The sequence below is a fragment of the Molossus molossus genome, unplaced genomic scaffold (assembly GCF_014108415.1).
Source record: "Molossus molossus isolate mMolMol1 unplaced genomic scaffold, mMolMol1.p scaffold_m16_p_1, whole genome shotgun sequence".
Classification (NCBI taxonomy): Eukaryota; Metazoa; Chordata; class Mammalia; order Chiroptera; family Molossidae; genus Molossus; species Molossus molossus.
The window spans coordinates 477996-491865 of NW_023425344.1; the positions used below are offsets into that span (position 1 = coordinate 477996).

General features: G+C 58.3%; 1 protein-coding gene across 1 annotated transcript; it reads right to left on the bottom strand.

The window, feature by feature from the left end:
- Positions 1–248: 248 nt before the first annotated feature.
- On the bottom strand, positions 249–4502 carry SPON2 (spondin 2). The gene is made up of 6 exons (XM_036273048.1): positions 4263–4502; positions 3598–3823; positions 3051–3274; positions 2782–2973; positions 2291–2465; positions 249–1004 (listed from the first exon to the last, which is right to left on the bottom strand). Exons 2-6 carry the CDS (start codon positions 3818–3820, stop codon positions 820–822), a joined length of 999 nt encoding a protein of 332 aa, XP_036128941.1. The 5' UTR covers positions 3821–3823; positions 4263–4502; the 3' UTR covers positions 249–819.
- Positions 4503–13870: the final 9368 nt, after the last annotated feature.

Genomic DNA, 13870 nt, shown 5'->3' on the forward strand with positions numbered 1-13870 from the left:
GAGCCCACAGCCACCGCTGAGCTTGGGTTCTCGGTGCTCAGGGGCCTGGGGAGGGACTGGGTGTGTGCAGCGGGTCTGAACACCATGCTCATACTATTCCATCACTTGTCCTGTGCTCCTCGTGAAGTCTGGGGGAGACCCTCCTCTGGGGTGAGGCCCTTGTCTGCTCACTCTGTCCTGCTCGCCCAGTGCCCCTCCAGGAAACATGGGATGACAGCCACCGATGTCAGGAGACAGATCATCTTTATTCAAGTGCACAGATCAGTACAATGACGATGCCAGGTGAGGTGTCCCAGCCTGCCCCCTTTGTTTACCTCCTATGGCATCACCTGCTTGGATGCCAGGAGCAGCAAGCGCCCAGGGCAGCCTTGCTCTGAGGATCAAGCATAGGCTCAGGGCTCCTTTGCCAGCAGCTGCCTGGGCACCAGGACCGAGGTATTTCACAGCAAGCGCGTGGGGCTCGGGCTCCTGGGCCTGGGGTGCGTGGCTGTTCTGCAGGGCACCGGCCAGGCACTGTGCTCAGGCCCTCTGCATGGAGGACCACGGCCCACATGGTGGTCAGTACACCAGGCGTGATTTAGGGCAGACTGTGAGTCTCCACGAGAGTGGACCTTGGAATGTGGGGCCATGAGGGAGGACTTGCAGAAAGGAGGTGCCTATTCCTGACGTCCCCTCCGGCCCCGGGCACAGCTGTGCAGAGGGGTTGGTCAGCAGTGCAGCGCAGAGGTTGTAAAGCTGCCGGCTCGGCCTGCTTGCAGTGTGGCCCCAACCCAGAGGACTGGGCCCGCCAGCCACGGTTGAGGGGTGTGGGCTCGGGGCTCACACACAGTTGTCAGGGATGCACTGCGCCTCCTCTTCCAGCTCGGGGCAGGGTGCCCCATGGTTGGCAGGCTGCACACGGACATAGCGAGTCCTGATCTTGGCTCCCAGCTTTCCGCACGGACCTTCACACAGCCCCCAGGAGGACCATAGGGAGACCTCGCAGTCCAGTGGCGTTTCTGGAACTGGACCAAGCACAGAAGAGACCCCTGAGCCGTGTGGAGTAAGAGCTGGTGGCAGAGGGCACCCCAGGGTGTGTCCATCCCCTGAGGCCAGTTCCGGACTTCAGAGTGGAGAGGAGATGCTCGTATTGCTTTTCTAAACAGTTCAGAGTCAGCTACAGGAAAAGGTCACCAAACCCACCTGAGAAACCACTGGAATGACTGTCCTGTGCTGAGCTTGATGCTGTGGGGACTGACCCTGGCACCGTGGTGGCAAGAGCCCCCAGAGGACTCTCAGCCATGGTCACATTCCCTGGGGGGCACTTGTACCCCAGTGAGGCACACGCTGAGGGCCCAGCCTCCTGCAGGAATCCAGTCACTGACTGTTTCAGAGATGACCAAGGGGGGAGTGCAGCCCCACACTGCCCAGCACCTGACATGCAGGTTCCTGCCCCTGGTGGGCAATGATGCCCCCACTGATGTCCTCACCGTCCCCTCTGCCATGGAGGATCCAGGGAGCCACTCAGTGCAGTTTTTCCCATCTGCTGCAACAGGCCACGGGCCACACCTCTGACGGGGACTGGGCCTTGTCACACTTCCCTCCCAGGCTCATAACCTTTCACTTACAAATGTTAGGCGAGAGTTTGATCTCCCAGAACACTGAACCGCCAGCACCGTGCCATCTGCCAATGCTCTGAACCCCCAGCACCCCAGGGTCTTGCACTGAACCTGTTCTTGGAGTCACTCAGAGACGCAGGCTCACATGGCCCTAAGAGCACGGTGCCTGGGCTGTCTAAGCCCAGCAGCTGCTTTCTGGTTTGACTCCCTTCCTGACACCCTGATGTTGCTGGTGTCCTGGCCCAGCCTGGTGGGGGCATATCACACCCAAGAGCCTGGCTTCGAAATGGCAAGTTGGGGCTGCTGCAGGGGAGTACCCGGGACATGGATGACGTGACCTAACCCTGGACTGTTGCCCCTTGTGGGGTCCCATGTGGGCAGCAGGCTTGGCCTCCAGAAGGGTGGCGGCTGTCCTAACGTCACTGTGGAACCTCCACAGATGGTCCCTCTTGGGATGCTGATTTTCAGAGTTACTCTAAGGGTGAGAGGTACCCGCCTGGTGCAGAGGGCTTGGGATCTGCAGCTACCCAGCACAGTGGAGGCTAGACACGTCCTGTGTGACATGCCAACCTGAGTGGGTCTCGGCCCCCCACTTGCAAGTGGGCGTGGTAGCTCCTGACAGCCTGAGCGCTTGGCCCAGGCACACGGCTGCTAGGGCAGAACGCCCCAGTGGGGGTGCTACCCGGGCTCACCTGAGAGGCTGTCCAAGATCTCATTGCCCCTGCCTGCCAGGTCCATGGCCGGGGGGACGAAGACCCTAGGGCTCTGCCGAAGCCGCACCAGGGTTACCCTGGCGATGGGGGGCAGGGCCTTCAGCCGTGGGTAGTAGAAGGAGTTTGCGGGGTGGCTGGGAGAGGAGGATGTTATCTGAGGAAGATGGGAGAAAGGGCATCAGCCCTGGCGGGAGCCCAGGAGCCCCCTGTACCCACTGTGTGCTGGGCCCTGGCGGGAGCCCGTGGAGGCCAGCAGGACAGTGCGTAAACCCCAGCCTTGACCCTCACAGCTCATCGGGGCGCCTGGCCTGTGGCCCAGGGAAGGGGCTGGGAAGGCCTGGCCTCCTCCAGGCCACCACCTCGAGCCCCATCCTATAGGGCAGCTCCTTCCCAAGCAGGGCCACACCCCTGCTCCCTGGGCCCCTATGGACAGGGTGCTGTCCAAACAAGGAACAAGCGGGGCCCCTCACCTCGGTCACTGTGTCCTGAGGGACAGTCGCAAAGTTGGGGGAGGAGAAGGTGAAGCCACTGTCTGTCCCAGCATCATGAGGGTGAAGGTCCACGGTGACCTGCTCCCTCCAGCGGCTCCCGTCACACAGGTCCAGACTGTCCACTCCCACAAACCAGTCAGGGCTGGGGACAATTCGGACCACAAAGGACACCTGGGGGGGCCAGGCGCTCAGCAAAGTGGCCACCACAACCCACGCCTCTGCCCTCCCGCCCACCGTCTGCCACTCACTAGCGAGTGCCTGGCATGGACCTCGAACTCCGCAGAGGTCTGCCCCGTGCCGCTGGGCACGGCGGGTGCTGAGAACACCTCATGGACACTCTGAAGCTTTTCTCCAGCCGCCTCGATCTCCTTCATCAGGGCCCAGGCCTCGCCCCGCTCGGCGAAGTCCCTCAGCCCGTTGCTGGCATATTGGTTCTCCCGCCACATGCTGTAGTCAGAGCTGTGTGCTGCCCCTGTGGATCCGCCGGCGCGTGAGCTGCTGCCCAGATTGAGCACAGCCCCCCCCCCCCCCCTCGTAGACAGCCTGTGGCCTCTGCTGCCTGGGAACCTTGCTGGTGTGACAGCGTCCGGGCCTCCCTGTGACGCTGGCCATCCTCCCCACAACACCCCAGAGCGCAGGTCATCACCGGCCAGCGTGCGTTAGGCACCCGGGAAATATTTCTGGCACTGAAGCAATGGGATTAGCACACCCTCCAAACTGAGGTGTGGTGCAGCTGTCGGGCTGTCCCCTGGGGCGGACGGGCCAGGAGCAGGCAGCAGGCAGGGCTGTGCTCACCCAGCAGGGAGGACCACTGCGCAGGTGGCCGGAACAGCGGGTACTGCTTGGGAAAGGCGGTCTGGCTCCACTTGCCCGTGAAGGTGATGCTGTACTTGGCCAGGGGCCGGGCCGTGCACACGGAGTCTCCCCCCAGTGGCTGGCTGGCTGTGGAACCAAGTGTGGCCAGGAGGAGAGCCCAGAGGGCCCTGCCCTGGACGGTGGCTGGGGTCAGGGTCTCCATCACCTAGGAGAGGAGGGAGAGCACCCCACACTGGTACACTGGCCCCAGACACCCTGCAGCGTGCCTGCCCTCACAGACCCAGTCAGCAGCCCTGAACATCCCTTCCCCGCCCCACCTCAGGGCTCTGGCTGACCCCCATCCCAGGGGGTGAAGCCGCTCAGATGACAGCTGGATTTGCCGGCACGTGTCTAGGAGCCCAGGGCTCCTGGCAGGTTTGGGGCCCGGGTGCTAGGCACGGCATCCCCAGTTCCACACCCCGGCTCTGCTGTCCGAGGGAACCCAGAACCTGGAGGGTACTTTTGTGCTCACGATGCTCAGGACTACTTGGCCAACATGGGCCTCCCTCTGGGTGCTGCAGGTTTCTGGGCGGGGGGATGGAGGGAGCCCCAGGAGACCTGGGTGACTGGGGGATGGGGACAGAGGTGTACGCGCGGGTACTCACCCAGCAGGAGCAGCAGGAAGTCAGGCAGCCGGGCTGTGGCCTGGGACGGTCCCAGCAAGAGCCCAGAGCTCCAATTTGTGCTGAGGATGGCAACCGGCTGGCCAGCGAGGCCCCAAGTCCTCTACTGTGTCCGGCAGAGAGCGGATGATAGGACGTGAGGGAGAGAAAGGGACTTCGGTGCCCTGGAGCTGCCCTGGCCGCCCTGGCTCTGAGGCTGAGCAGAGGCTTCTCCGGCGCTGAGGTCACTCCTCTCTGGTCGGTGCCTGCCAGTTGCCGCACCCCTTTCTTTGTCTTCCCCTCCCTCCTGCCCTCCCCCTCCTTCTCCTCTCCCTACTGCTCTCTGCTTTCCCCTCAGGCCTTCCCAGTGTCTCCCTGGAAGTGGCGCCAAACCCAGTGTATTGCGGCCACAATCAGGCTGCAAGTGGGCTCAGGGCTGAGAGCACAGAGCTGTGGAGCCGGCCAGCACACTGCCGCTCGGAGCCTGGGGCCAGTGCTGGGGCTGCGAGCCGCCCACCAGGGCCCTCCCGAAGGGCTGCCAGGCGCCCTCAGGGCAGGAGGCCATCCCTGACCCGCTTCCCTGGAGGGGCAGAGCGTCAAGGGTGCTTGGCATGCAGGACGCCGCTGACAGGATCTGAGTTCGTACTGCTGTCAGGAGAGTGTTTCTAGAACTGAGTCACGAGTGGGGCTGGGAGAAGAAGAGGAGGGTCTGCCCTCAGAAGGCTCTGCCGTTCAGAGCCATGGCAGGGCTTCACCTGCTCAGGAAAAGAAGAGCCAGGAGGGACGGACGCTCACAGAGCCAAGTGCTGTCACCTGCGTTCACGTGCCGCAGCCCAGAGCAGTGGCTGTGAGATCACGGGGCCTCGCGGGCACGCAGTCCACTCGGTGGCTCAGACGTGGACGCGGGACTTCACGCCCAGAGAGCTTCTGTGTGGCTCATACAGAGTCGTTCAGAATTCGTAACTCACTGAAAAATAACATGAGTAAACCTATCGCACGTTGATAGAAACAGCATAATGTTTTCTGAAAACAACTACGTTTTCAACAAGAAAACCTTGGTGAGAAAAGGCCCGGCTCTGCATCCGCGCCTGTTGCACGGGTGTGTCGTCGTCTCTGCGGCCCTCGCTGGAGAAGGGCAGTGTGCGTGGCCTTGGTGGGTCGTGTGGATGTGTGGCAGCTCTGGGAAAGCCCACACACTGGAGGGCACGTGGGCAAACAGATGGCATTTCCCAGCTCTTGGCGTCTTGTTCTCCGTGGAGGATCGCTGATCCCGGTTTGGGGACAGAAGTAGGGCATGCCTGGGACGTGGCGTCTGTTTGCTCACGGTTCACTCAGGCACAATCCAGTTCTCACCCACTGTTAAGCAGCCACCAGTGGTCTCTGGGCTCTCCCCATTTCACCGAGGCCCAGGATGGCTGAGAGGCAGCCCAGTGTCATCAGGCTGCTTTTCCAACCCTCACACCCACGTGGAAGGGCTCTGCAGCTCTGTGGGGCCTCACCTGGGATGTGCTGCCAGTGGGGCCCAAAGGCCAGGGGATATGGCCCAGCCTGGTCCAGGGCCTAGGAGGAGGGTGGCCAGGCTGGCATTTCCTTTGGTGGCGGAATGCTCTTCAAGGTCAAGGCTGAGGAGTTCTGGGACACAATGGGACAGGGATAGGGCCCGGTTATTTGCCGTGCTCAGAGAGGGGCATAGAGAGAGACCCAGGGACAGGTGACCTGTGGCCCCTTGGTCTAGGCTGAGCCTCAAATGGGGAGCCCAGCCAGTAGGGAGTAGGCTACGCTGTGAGTCCTGAACTCTGCTGCAAACCACTCTGACCCTCAGGCTCCTCTTCTGCAAACCAGGATGCTACATCTTGTCTCCTGCTGAGGATGAAGTATTGAGCACCTTCTGGGTCTCAGCAGTGGGGACACAGAAGTGACCTCAGTAGACAAAAGCCCTGGTCCCCAAGGCTGCAGGAGAGCTGGAGACAGACAGAATACACTTTGTGGATTGGAGTCTGTTATTCATCGAGTGCTTGGTTAACTGGTTGACACTGATCCCAGGGTCCTTCCTGTAAGTCACTGTGGTCAGTCACCCTGAGGTGGTTTTAGGGGAATGAGGCCCAGGGGTGTGGCTGCAGGCCAGGACTGTGACTAAGGGCATGTCCTTGCCCCCTAACCCCCCAACCTCAGTGCCTGCTTTAGCTCAAGTCAGTATAAGTGCAGAGTGGGCCCCGCCTCAGAGGAGTCTTTAACCCAAGGGTGTGGCTAGTGGTGGATTTTGGGCAGCTGTGAAGTCCTTCCTGACTGGGGAGTTGGGGTTTGTAGCTGCTCAGACTGGCCTCAGAGGGGTGTGCGGTTTCTAGGAGCCTGAGCCTGTGAGTTGCTGAGAACAGGCCTGGCATTCAGGAGTGCTGGGTAAGCCCTGTGTCGTCATCCTCCATGCCCGGCTGTGGTCCTGCTATGGAGCCCAGAACCCGGGATGCCCCCAGGGGTGCTCCACTTCCAGCTGAGCCGGGATGACCGTGGTCACCTCTCCCTGTGGATTCTGGCCAAGGGGGCCTCTAGGTCTGGCATAACAAGGCTCTTTCAGGGCCCTCCCGGGGCGCGGCCCAAGCCTGAGTTGGGTTGGTGGGGGGACAGGCCGGCTCCTCCTCAGCACACAGACTCAGGCCTGTGTCTGGCTTTCTGGGGGGACCCTGCCAGTCACACAGGCACACGTTTGTCTGCTCACTCACCCACTCAGCAGACATTGACCAACAGCTGTTCCTGCCAGATACCGCAGACCGCACACCGCTGTCCCCAGGCTGCGCCAGGCCTGCAGGCGAAGGGCTCCCACCCCATCCCTTCAGCTCTTCATTCAGGGCACTCCCAGGAACCTCCTGCCACCTCCTGCTCACAGGCCTCGGAGCACCTCCTGAGCTGAGGCCAGGGGAGTTCCCGGGGACGGCCGAAGCCCAGCTGATGTAAGCAGAGGGATGTGCCTTAGGTGTTGGCCACTTCCGGAGCTGTGGGGTGAATGGACCTAGGCTGGGCTTCCAAATCCACCAGCTGCTACTGGCCCCACCTGCCCGGGAACCTGCCCACCTCCCTCCAGCTCAGTTCTGCTCTGGACTCAAGGTTTCTGAGTACCCTGAGCCATGGTGGATCCTGGGTCCTAGGCTTAGCTTTGCAGCCTCTGCGGTTCAGGGTCGGGAGGTGCTGAGCCAGGGAGCCCCGCAACCGCTCTCCTCTTGCTCCAGAGCTAATGCCCAGTGGGGCCTGCCTGCAGGATGGCCCTGTAACCCTGCCCCTTCCGACCATGCCAGAGGCCAGAGAACCCAGCCTCTGGCCAAGCATGTCAGTGACCTCCAGTGGCACTTTTCCCAGGAGCCACAGATCTGGTGGTGCCCTCTGGCTGTGAACTCAGAATTGTCTGCCTCTGTGTGACAGCCCCCCAGGAACATAGGTCTGCCTGTGCTGGGCTGCATTTGCCACCACATCTCATCCAAGTTTAGAAGCCAGGACTTCAGCAAACATGGCAAAGTGGGGATTTCTGAAAACGCTGTCATTCATGAAAGAGAAAACAGGCAGAAAAAGGTCAGAACAAAATCTTTCAGTATAGTGAGTCCTCAGTGTCCTCGACAGATTCTGTGATTATCGGCGAAACCACGTGAGAGGAAGCCAGTCGTGTGCCAGGCTGACGATGCAGACAAGGGTGAAGCTCCCAAGAGTCTTATCGGTGTTGGAACCAGACAACGGCATCGAACAGCCCAGCACGGGACCCACTGTGCATGCAGAGGAGCCAAAGGCATGTGGCCGTGTTTGGCTTTTATCCAGAAAGTCCGCTGAATCCTTGCTAAGAACAGAAGAGAAAGTTATGAGTGTTTCTGTGGTTTATTTGTCTTCACCATCTGAAGTGCCCCGCTCGGTGGTATTAGTCGCATTGTTGTGTGGCCATCACCAGCGTCATCCTCAGAGCTCTTTATCCTGTCAAACTATTGTCCCCACCGAACACACTCCCGTCCACCCCCCGTGCTCTTGGCACTCACCCTTCTACTTTCTTTATGAAGGTGACCACTGTGGAGACTTCGTATATGTGGAATCATACAGCATTTATCCTTAGTGACTGGAAGACTTAGAGTAATGTCCTCAAGGCTCACCCCTGTGGTAGCAGGTGTCAGAGTTTCCTTCCTTTAGGAGGCTGAAGAACATTTCTGCTTCTCCGTTATTCATAGGTGGACACCCACAGTTCAGCTGTTATGAATAGCACTGCTGTGAACATGGGTGTGCGGACATCTCTTCAAGACCCTGCTCTCCAGAAGTGGGATCACTGGGTCCCATGGTAGTTGTACTTTTAATTTTTTGAGGAACCTCAGTGATTGTATCATTTTACATCCCCACCCACAGTGTACAGGGTTCCAGTTTCTCCACATACTCGCCAGCTATAAAGTGTTTGAATTTACCCAAGCTCATCCCACTCTCCAGCTCTGGCAGCCTTGAAAATTCACGACCCACATTCATGGTAAAAAGCAGTCAACAGCGGTCAGTCCCAGGATGGAACAGAATCGGGCTGGGTCTTTCAGAGAAGCATCCCAGAGCGGTCACTCTGGCCTGTCTATGGTTTCCGGGAAGACCCCACTTGCGTGGCCGCCTGTATTTGACTTGATTCAGAGCTCACTCGGCATAAAAGCTGTTTGCCAAGAGAACACAAACGGGGCGTGGGCCTTGGAGAGGGGCAGCCATGTCCTCTGGCTCTTCACCCTCCTGTGGGCTGGAGGTGGTGTTTCCAAGCCCTGGAGGTGTAGGGGTGGTGGGTGAAGGGCTCTGTCCCTGCGCCGTGGGAGCAGAGCAGCCATCAGGTACAGGAACAAGGAATGCCTCTGGCCATCCTCACCTCTTTGTGGGGCTGGTCACAGCTCCTTTGTCTGCACTGCTTTTCCTTCGGGTGCTTATTGCTAGAGGAGTGAAAAGTCACTCATTTAAAAAAATTTTTTGTCTTTATTGATTTAATTAATTAATTAATAAAATTAATCCTCACCCGAGGACATTTTTTTGTATTTGTCTTCAGATAGAGCGGGAGGAAGAGAGATAGAAACATGGGTCTGAGAGAGACACATTGACTGGTTGCCACCCACATGACCCCAACTGGGGCCGGGGACAAACTGCAACCAAGGTATGTGCCCTTAGTGGGAACTGAATCCGGGACTCTCTGGTCTGCGGGCCGATGCTTTAACCGCTGAGCCAAACCGGCCAGGGCTGTCTTTATTAATTTTAGAGAGGAAGGGAGAGGGGGAGAGAGTGAAACATTGATGAGAGAGAACACTGATTGGCTGCCTCCTGCATGCCCCCCACTGGGGACCTGGCCCCCAACCTGGGTATGTGCCCTGACCAGGAATCAAACCGGGGACTTCTTGGGTCGACGCTCAACCATTGAGCCACACTGGTCGGGCTAGAAGTTATTCATTTTTTTTATTTTTTTATCCTCACCTGAGGACATTTTTCCATTTTTTGTTCAGATAGAGCAGGAGAGAGAGAGAGGAAGAGAGAGAGAAAGAAACATCGTTGTGAAGGGACACATCGAGTGGCTGCCACCCGCACGACCAACCAGGGCCGGGGACAAACTGCAACCGAGGCACATGCCCCCAGCGGGAACCGAACCCGGGTCTCTCTGTACCGCAGGCCGACACTCTAACCGCTGAGCCAAACCGGCCAGGGCGAAGTTACTCATTTTTGTATATTCATCTTGTATCAAATTTTCTTACTGATCTTTAATTTTTTAAACTAGGGTAAAGGCAAGTCTCTAGGTTTACAATCATATCATCAACACAAATAATCTTATCTACTTTTTCTTAATGTTTATGCCATCTGTTTGATTTTCTTACCTTACTGCCTTTGCTAGACCCTCCAAGAAAATGCTGAGTAACCATCGCAAAAGCCAGCACCACCCTGTGCCTGCTGCTCAGAACAGTCTTGGTTTCCACATGGAAGGAGCGTGACCTCTGTTGTGTGCAAAGTCTTCACTTTCCTTTTCTATTTTAATTAGTATTATTAACGATGATGGCTGCCCTGGCCAGTGTGGCTCAGCAGTTAGAGCATCAGCCCATGGACTGAAAGGTCTCGGGTTCGATTCCCAGTCAAGGGCATGTACCTGGATTACCGGTTTGATCCCCGGCCCCGCTCGGGGTGTGGGAGGCAACCAATCGATGTGTCTCTCTCCCTTGATGTCTCTCTTTCTCTCTTTCTCTCCCTCTCTCTCCCTTCCACTCTGTCTAAAAGTCAATGGTAAAATATCCCCAGGTGAGGATTAACGACAACAAAAGATGATTGCCGAATTTCGCTGCGTTTCTTGTCAGTACTCACTGACTTGGTCTCTGAATTGTCTGTGCTAACTGGTAATGAACTACGTCAGTCCCTCACAGAGCCCCCCTTGAGCCTGTGTGGACCTGCCGAGTCCCGAGGACAGACAGGCCTGCGGTTTCCTCCCGGGTCCTCTCTGCTTGCCTCTCACTTACATGTTTTTTTGTCTTCATTTATAAGTGACATTTGTCTGTAGTTTTCTAGTACTACATCAGGTTTTTGTATTAAATTATACTGGTTTCACGGGATGAATTACAGAGTCTTTCGCCTTTTTTATTTGTCTTGGAAAAGTTAAAATACCAGTGGAATAACTTGTCTTCCAAGTTGAGATGAGATCATCCTCGGCTGCGAACATCTGTTCCCGAGCTTTCCTCCGTCCCTATACTCCCCGATTCGCGTTTTCCCTTTTCGAGTCATTGTGGTCATTTATATTCACTAGGAAATGACCTGTTTGCCCCCGACTTTCACCCAGCTCCCCAGATTTGAAGCTGTGGCATCGTAGCATTCTCCGCCCTTTCTCTCCGTGGGGCTTCTTCGTAGCTCCTAACCGGTGTCGAAACCCCAGCACACACCTTCTAAACCGAGACCATCACTCCTCCTCAGCCCTCGGCGGAAGGGTTCTTAGCATTGGTTTTTAGCAAAAATACTGTCATTTTTCCTCTCTTGCTTATTTATTTTCTACGTAACTTCTGGTGTTATCTTCATTATTCCCTCTTTCTGCCCTTTAAAATGTTTTGTTGTCCTGAATTGATGTCCTGAGATGAGCTCAGTCCCCAACCGTCGCTCTGCTGCCCCGAGCCCGGGCTCTGTCAAGACCTGTTTGCTTTCTGTGGCTTTCCCGGAAGCCCCCGTGTTCAGATCTGATGCCTGCGATATACAAGGATCACCTAGGAATGTGTTTCTTAGTCTCCGACCGTGAATGTTGAAGGTATGTGTGTGACATTTTTGTGTGATTTATTTTACATTTTACTGGATTATGAGAAGATCATTTTCATGAACATGCTTTCTTCAGCCGAGGCCTTAGAACAAACACTGGTCTTTTGGAGGGTGTGGCAGTCAGGGTCTGCCTCCCGTCCCCCGTGTCCTGGCTCCAGGGGCCTGCGTGGAGGTGCTGAGTGTGGCTGCCTCTGTGCTCTCAGTCTCGGTCTCCTGCACCTGCCGTGTGCTCAGTGTCCATGTTGTTTGGCACGTGGACTTGCATGACCTGTCTCTCAGTCACTCTCTTAGGAACTGCGCAGGTGTGTGGTGCCCGTGCACAGGCTTCCTCTCCACAGGGTCTGGGCCTGGCATCTATCGTGTGGCCCTGTTCTGGTCCGTGGCCATCTTGCTGGTCTCTTCACAGGTTCCCCTTGCAGGGGCACATGGATGCACTGATGCCCATGATCACAGGGACTGCTGGGCAGGGCTGGGCTGGGCTGGGCTGGGCTGGACAGGACAGGGCTGGGTGGGGGCTGGGAGGGGCGGGGCTGGGCAGGGCAGGGCTGGGTGGGGACTGGGCAGGTTTGGGCTGGGCAGGGCAGGGCTTGGTGGGGACTGGGCAGGTTTGGGCTGGGCAGGGCAGGGCTTGGTGGGGACTGGGCAGGTTTGGGCTGGGCAGGGCTGGGCTGGGCTGGGCAGGGCTGGGCAGGGCTGGGCTGGGCTGGGCTGGGCTGGGCTGGGCTAGGCTAGGCTGCCTGGGCAGCATCCTCTCCCTCATGGACCCACGATCACATTGCACTGCCCCCTGTCCAGGGCTGCAGAGGAGAACTTCAGGCCCCAGTCATGTTTTCTCTTTTTCAGTACTTGTCTGTCAGCAGGCACGCAGCTTTGCCCTGGCCTGCTGCACCGTGCACCTGGAGAGCTCGTGGGTCTGTAGGGTGAGGGGAGGAGAGCATGGAGGCCCACGTGGAGGGCATGGGCCATGTGGCTGTGATCATGGCGGCAGTGCCCATGAGCCTCTGCCAGCCTCGCGGCTCCTCTTCCAGCCACCTCTGCAAGTCACTAGGGCTCTCGTGGGCGCGTAAGGTCAGTGACGCTGTGTTGAATGTAGCCACCCACACTCATGTACGTGAGCCGTGGCACCTTCACGGAACCACAGCAGACCTGAGAAGTTGTGAAGAGCCCACTCGGCCTCTAGTGACTTGCTGTCAGCCCTGTGCTATCGGGCAGGAGGAGCTGAGGCCCAGAGGCCAAAGACCCTCTTGAGGTCACACAGCTGGTGAGTTAAGAGCTAAAATCTCCAGGCCTCCTTGACCCCAGAGCACGTGGCCTCCTGTGGCTGTGCCCAGCAGGAGGAGGCTCCTCCTTTCCTGACAGTGCCAGCTGAGCCCTCGCTGGCACCAGCTTCCTTCTGGAGGAGCATCGCCATCTAGAGTTGAGAAGGCAGAGGCCTGAGGGGCGGAGGGCAGTGGGTGAGCGGGATTCAGCTTCATGAGCCTCCCAGGCAGGAGGCAGTCCCCCAGTTTCAGATCACCACAGCACGGTGGCACGGTGGCACGGGTGGAGGGTAGCCCGCAGGCCTGCTGGGTCCTAGCACACCTCCCTCACACACTGCTGCCCTGGGTGGGTTGCACCCTGGACAGCCCCTAGGGGCTGAGCCAGAGCCCTCACCACTTGTCACTGCCAGAGACATGGGCCTGGCTGGTGGCTGTGGCCACAGTCGTCCAGGACATCACATGTTCTCATTGCTGGGCCCTCCCCCAGAGGGCAGGACCTTCAGAGTGGGGTGGAACCAGGAGAAAGGAGACAGGGCAGTGTCGCCCTGCAGAGGACTCGGGGAGGGAGCTGGGCCCTGCTCATTCCACATGGTGGCCAGAGCCCTCCTTCCACCCTCACGGCAGATTTGCAGGGCCTGTGCCCAGGGGGCGGCTGCCCCAGCAGGTGACCGACCTCGAGGACTCAGTGCTACCTCCACACAGCGGTGGGTGTGTCAGCAGTGGGCACAGCCTCGACCTGGCCCTGAGCAGGACATTTGTCCTGCTCCTTGGGGTTCCTGCCCAAGCTAGCCTCATTCCAGCACGGGATCGGCAGATAGCCGAACGCGAGAACAGCCCAGCACCCCCAACCAGCAGGACTGCAGGTCTGGGGGACAGGGCCGCCGTGCAGTGTGGGCGCCCGGACATGGGTGGGAAGGCCCTGAAACTTGGACATGTTCTTCACCTGGTAGCGACGGTCAGAGTGAGCTCGGGGACGAAGTGCAGGGGCTCGAGTAGGCAGTGGGGGTGCAGGGGGCGCTCCTAGTTTGCAACTTTTCTGTGTGTCTGAAATTATTTAGTATTTTGGGCCTGGCCAGTGTGGCTCAGTGGCTGAGTATT